We start from the raw sequence: 6,000 nt of genomic DNA on the forward strand, positions 1-6,000 counted from the left end.
CTTCTTCTCACACACGCATGCCCAGGTCTCTTTTACTCCAGTCCTTGAAGGCCAGTGTCCTGCAGACTTTAGCTCCAGCCCTAATTAAACACAGTGGTCTGTAAATTGCAAGTAAATCTCAACACTGTGATAAGCTTGGGTTTGGTTTGGGTTGGAACTTAAGTCTGCAAGACACCGGTCCTCTAGGACTGGAGTTGGTTTAGCTCAGGGGTGCCCAATCCTCTTCCTAAAGATCTACCTTCTGGCAAAGTTCAGCTCCAACCCTGATCAGACACACCTAAACCAGCTAATTGAGATCTTCAGGAGCACTTGATAATTACAGACAGGTGTGTTGAGCAGGGCTGGAGCTGAACTCTGCAGGTAGGTAGCTCTCCAGGAACAGGATTGGGCACCACTGGTTTAGCTCCAACATGCCACAACACACCTGCCTGGATGTTTCTAGTAATCCCAAAGACCTTGATTAGCTGGTTGAGGGTTGCTTAACTGGGGTTTGGTGCTAAACTCTGCAGTACAGTGGCACTCCAGGAGCAGAATTGGACACCCTGTTCCTAGAGGACCACCTTCCTGCAGAGTTTAGCTCCAACCTGCAACAACGCATCTCGTTGGTTCAGGTGTGTCAAATTAGAGTTGGAGCTAAACTCTGAACACCCTTGCTCTATGTATAGCTTTCACTCCTTTAGCTCTGGGCAGTTGAGTGGTGGCATGTTGTGCTTCAGTTTGGGCAACTTTTGAGCTTGAAAATGTTGCCTGCTTAACTCTCTGAAGGTTGTACAACTCACTGATGAGTTCAAGTAGCAGTAAATGCAGTGTTACCTTACGTATAACCAGAAAGTTGTCTTGGTTATTTAGGACTGGTTTGATATCACACATTTCTCAATGCTAATCTCATTGTTTCCCTCACAGGGACTTGAATCGCTCCGACTCTGATTCCTCTTTGTGTATATCCCAGACCGGCGAACAGCTACGCTTGTCCTACAGTTCCAAAAGCTTCCCTGTGAAGCCCACTTCACTCCTGCATGGCCCCTACTCGCGCTCTGAAGAGGGAGCCCACTCTCACACCCATAATGGAGGCAACAGAGTTCATGATGGGGGCCCATCTCCTGACGGAATTCCCGATAGTCCCATATTAATGAAGAAGGTGTATGGCATTGAGAAATCTGCCAGTATGAGTGAGATCCTTGTCTCTCAGGCAGTGATGTCTATGTCAGAATCCTCACGCTCCTTAAGCCCAAACTCCACTGAACCCGACACGCCGTCCCCCACTGGACTGGCTGGAAACCGCATACCCCAGACCTCCTCGAAAAAGAGCCCCCCAGAGGAGGACAGCGGCTCTACAGGTGAAGACACTGACTCTGTTGCCAGTCGCAAGAAACACACCTTCAAGATCTTCAAAAAACAGAAGAAATAAGACAACTGTTTCATTTTTCCCTTACATTTCTTTTTGTCTTATTGTTGATATAAATGTTTTGATTTATTTCCCCCCCTTCTGGTGAGAAGTTATGGCACAACCAAATACCTTTCCAAGGTCTTTATAGTAATGTTTGCTTTTCAGAGGAACACTTAGGAACAAGCATGATTTTGGGGGTGGGTGGGAATGAAACACCAGTGGAAACGGGGTTTTTTGGGAATGTAACTATTTATTCAGCAGGAGACAGTGCCAGACTTTCAAAGGAATCTTCCCTCTGATGGAATTTTCTTTCCTTGTATAATCCTTATCAGTTTGCATGTCTTCGCCTTTGTTTGATTGAACTTTGAATGCTCCTAGATGTTTGCTTGGTTCTTGTTCTCTTTTGCTTACAACGCAAAATAGCCTGGTTCTTTCGTTTTAATCAGCACACTCCTTTGTCTTTCGAGTTAAAATGAATTGTCAGCTGAATGTCTAACGGTACTCTTTGGTCAGTGTTTGTCGATGGTCAGAGAAACTGTACAAGGGCTGAACTAGTGTGAAACTCCCTTCAAATATTTTGCACTATTTCTAAATGTTAATTTGTCGGTTTTGTTAAGATAATTTAGAATATGCTGGAACACGCACTAAAAGTTTACACAAATCAAGACACTGAACGTATCTCCAGGGCTTCAGGGATTTCTGGGATGTAGAATAATTAAGCGATTAGAACTTTTGATCTCTGTCGATCATTCCAAAGCATTTAGCAAATATAAGGTGGCTTATGAATACGCATATGAATGTTTTTGAGTTTTACAATTAACTTTGCCCTTGTCTTCTGGCTGTTTCTGATGACATCTTCCAAGATCCCAAGAAAACACAAGGTGAACGCACACCTCACTTATTCAAAGTATTCAAAGTGCCAAACTAAAGCCACTATCAAGGAAATTTACACACTTCCCAAAGGTCAGATTTCAGTTTTCTTAGGTCAGAGCTTAAATAGGCTTGCAATAAGGTGCATATTATCCACATTGTGGCGGGATGTTTGAGAGAGAGCTTGGATATATTTTGTTCCTGTTGATAAAGAATCTTTGTATTAGGTCTTTTATAACATTTTAAAGCAGGCTGGACCACACGCAGTTGCTGTTATAATGGAGGACTTGCCTTCAAGTAGTGAGATGTTCGGGGAGATGGATTTTACCACTGTGCATTTTCAGAAGAAGTGGAGACCACTCTCTGTTCTTCTTGTGGTTTACATGATGTTCACTAAGATAAACATTGTTTTTATCGCAGAGCACTGAAAATTACAAGCACACTTTCTGAAAAGAGAGGGGTTTAGGAATAAAAATACTTGGTGAGGGATGTCACTATGCATTTTATTAGTTTTCACCCACATGCTTTTAAGGTCCAATGTATCCACTAACCTGGAGGCAAACCAAAGCAGTGCTGCACAAAACATCACCTGTTTCTTCTTCGGCATTTCTTTTGTGAAAGATGGTACAAGACCACATTCAAATGTATATCAATCAATCAGTCTTTAACAGGTATAAAACCATGCAGATGTATCTGTCTCATCTGTGCCTCTTTTGCACGAAGAAGCTCTTTTGTCAGTGAGTATGTCAGTGCGCGCGTCAGTCCGGTCCAGTAAACTGCACTTCACTGTGTTAATGCATGTTCTCAACGCCAGTTCTCAAACACGGAGAGGGAAGAGACGGGAGCTGTTTTAGACTTTGTTCCCATTTAGATATTCCTGTTCACTTCTCTATTTGAGCTATTTATGCCTATACTGTACAGAGAGAGGTGGAGAAACAGTAAAAATGATACTTTTGCATCTTCTGTAATGTTCAAAACTGTAGTCTTCAAATTTTATGGCACTCCTGCATGTAAGCAATAAAAAGGTTTTAAAATGAGTGAGATCTCCATTCATTGTATTCTATCTCTGTCGAAACTTTGAATCATTTTCTTAATCCAGCCTTGTCTGAAAATTTACATGTAAAATTAACTGTTGTCATGTGAAAAATGTACTTTATGTACACTTTTGTATAAACAGATGGACAAGAGCGGAAAACACTTCATTTCCCAGAATGCCATTATCTTATGAATTTCTCCATATTTTTTTTTTTTTAAGCATATACAAAGTAAATACACATGTACAGGTGCTGGTCATATAATTAGAATATCATCAAAAAGTTGATTTATTTCACTAATTCCATTCAAAAAGTGAAACTTGTATATTATATTCATTCATTACACACAGACTGATATATTTCAAATGTTTATTTCTTTTAATTTTGATGATTATAACTGACAACTAAGGAAAATCCCAAATTCAGTATCTCAGAAAATTAGAATATTGTGAAAAGGTTCAATATTGAAGACACCTGGTGCCACACTCTAATCAGCTAATTAACTCAAAACACCTGCAAAGGCCTTTAAATGGTCTCTCAGTCTAGTTCTGTAGGCTACACAATCATGGGGAAGACTGCTGACTTGACAGTTGTCCAAAAGACGACCATTGTCACCTTGCACAAGGAGGGCAAGACACAAAAGGTCATTGCAAAAGAGGCTGGCTGTTCATAGAGCTCTGTGTCCAAGCACATTAATAGAGAGGCAAAGGAAAGGAAAAGATGTGGTAGAAAAAAAGTGTACAAGCAATAGGGATAACCGTACAATGGAGAGGATTGTGAAACAAAACCCATTCAAAAATGTGGGGGAGATTCACAAAGAGTGGACTGCAGCTGGAGTCAGTGCTTCAAGAACCACTACACACAGACGTATGCAAGACATGGGTTTCAGCTGTCGCATTCCTTGTGTCAAGCCACTCTTGAACAACAGACAGCATCAGAAGCGTCTCGCCTGGGCTAAAGACAAAAAGGACTGGACTGCTGCTGAGTGGTCCAAAGTTATGTTCTCTGATGAAAGTAAATTTTGCATTTCCTTTGGAAATCAGGGTCCCAGAGTCTGGAGGAAGAGAGTAGAGGCACACAATCCACGTTGCTTAAGGTCCAGTGTAAAGTTTCCACAGTCAGTGATGGTTTGGGGTGCCATGTCATCTGCTGGTGTTGGTCCACTGTGTTTTCTGAGGTCCAAGGTCAACGCAGCCATATACCAGGAAGTTTTAGAGCACTTCATGCTTCCTGCTGCTGACCAACTTTATGGAGATGCAGATTTCATTTTCCAACAGGACTTGGCACCTGCACACAGTGCCAAAGCTACCAGTACCTGGTTTAAGGACCATGGTATCCCTGTTCTTAATTGGCCAGCAAACTCGCCTGACCTTAACCCCATAGAAAATCTATGGGGTATTGTGAAGAGGAAGATGCGATATGCCAGACCCAACAATGCAGAAGAGCTGAAGGCCAATATCAGAGCAACCTGGGCTCTTATAACACCTGAGCAGTGCCACAGACTGATCGACTCCATGCCACACCGCATTGCTGCAGTAATTCAGGCAAAAAGAGCCCCAACTAAGTATTGAGTGCTGTACATGCTCATACTTTTCATGTTAATACTTTTCAGTTGGCCAAGATTTCTAAAAATCCTTTCTTTGTTTTGGTCTTAAGTAATATTCTAATTTTCTGAGATACTGAATTTGGGATTTTCCTTAGTTGTCAGTTATAATCATCAAAATTAAAAGAAATAAACATTTGAAATATATCAGTCTGTGTGTAATGAATGAATATAATATACAAGTTTCACTTTTTGAATGGAATTAGTGAAATAAATCAACTTTCTGATGATATTCTAATTATATGACCAGCACCTGTATACATCTAACTCAGAACAGAAATAACAAAAATATAACTAAAAGAAAAAAATACAATAAAAAACGTTGCCTCACGAGTCAGTTATATATATATATATATATATATATATATATATATATATATATATATATATATATACACACAGCACAGTCAGTTATACATGTATGCATTTTTATAATCATACAAGACTTTAACCTTGCTGGAAGTAGAAATATCCAAATAATATTTCAAATCTTTACAAAAAAGAATAAATAGTAGCTTTATAGACAATTTATACATGTATTAAAAAAAAAAAAAAAAAAACTTTGCTAGGAAAATAGATTTATTAGAAAATAGGCTACTTTTTTAATTCTTTTCATTATACAAGCCAAATAAAACATCCTTAAACAACAAATAAAAACTGTCTAGGAAAGCGTGTACAAACACAATTTTCGCAAAAAAGTAGCTACGTGGACACAATCTTGGAAGACAGACTCTATCACTCCAATTTTTCTGAATTGTAAACAATATTCTAATTCAACTTCCTGTAGAGTGTGGACAATTTAATAAAAATAACTACGGAACTAAGCGGAGCTAATTCTGAAATTTGCAAAATTCATGAGCATGTCTGCATAGGGCACAGTCATATCATCATATAAACACATATAGAAAAGCACTTGTACATCTTAATGCGAATTACAGGCAGGCCAGAATCAGATACAGCACTTTTCATGTGAATAATTATTCACATGAATCATGAGTAAGCTAGATTTGCATTAGAGGGTGGAAATGACCGTTCTGTTTGCTTAAACTCTTACACCTGCAGCTCAAACAGGATGTTATCCCGGGCCTGTTTGCGTGCTGGTGTAC

At 39.6% G+C, this 6,000-nt stretch overlaps 1 protein-coding gene across 4 annotated transcripts in view; it reads left to right on the forward strand.

The window, feature by feature from the left end:
* stim1a (stromal interaction molecule 1a) overlaps window positions 1-3,294 on the forward strand; it is a 49,707-nt gene extending 46,413 nt beyond the window's left edge. For all 4 annotated transcript variants that reach the window (XM_051864148.1, XM_051864149.1, XM_051864150.1 and 1 more), the window contains one exon: window positions 904-3,294. In XM_051864148.1, coding sequence (XP_051720108.1) covers window positions 904-1,408 — 505 coding nt within the window. In that variant the 3' untranslated portion in view covers window positions 1,409-3,294. The remainder of the gene's footprint in view (window positions 1-903) is intronic.
* Window positions 3,295-6,000: the final 2,706 nt, after the last annotated feature.

Source organism: Ctenopharyngodon idella, chromosome 15 (assembly GCF_019924925.1).
Source record: "Ctenopharyngodon idella isolate HZGC_01 chromosome 15, HZGC01, whole genome shotgun sequence".
Taxonomy (NCBI): Eukaryota; Metazoa; Chordata; class Actinopteri; order Cypriniformes; family Xenocyprididae; genus Ctenopharyngodon; species Ctenopharyngodon idella.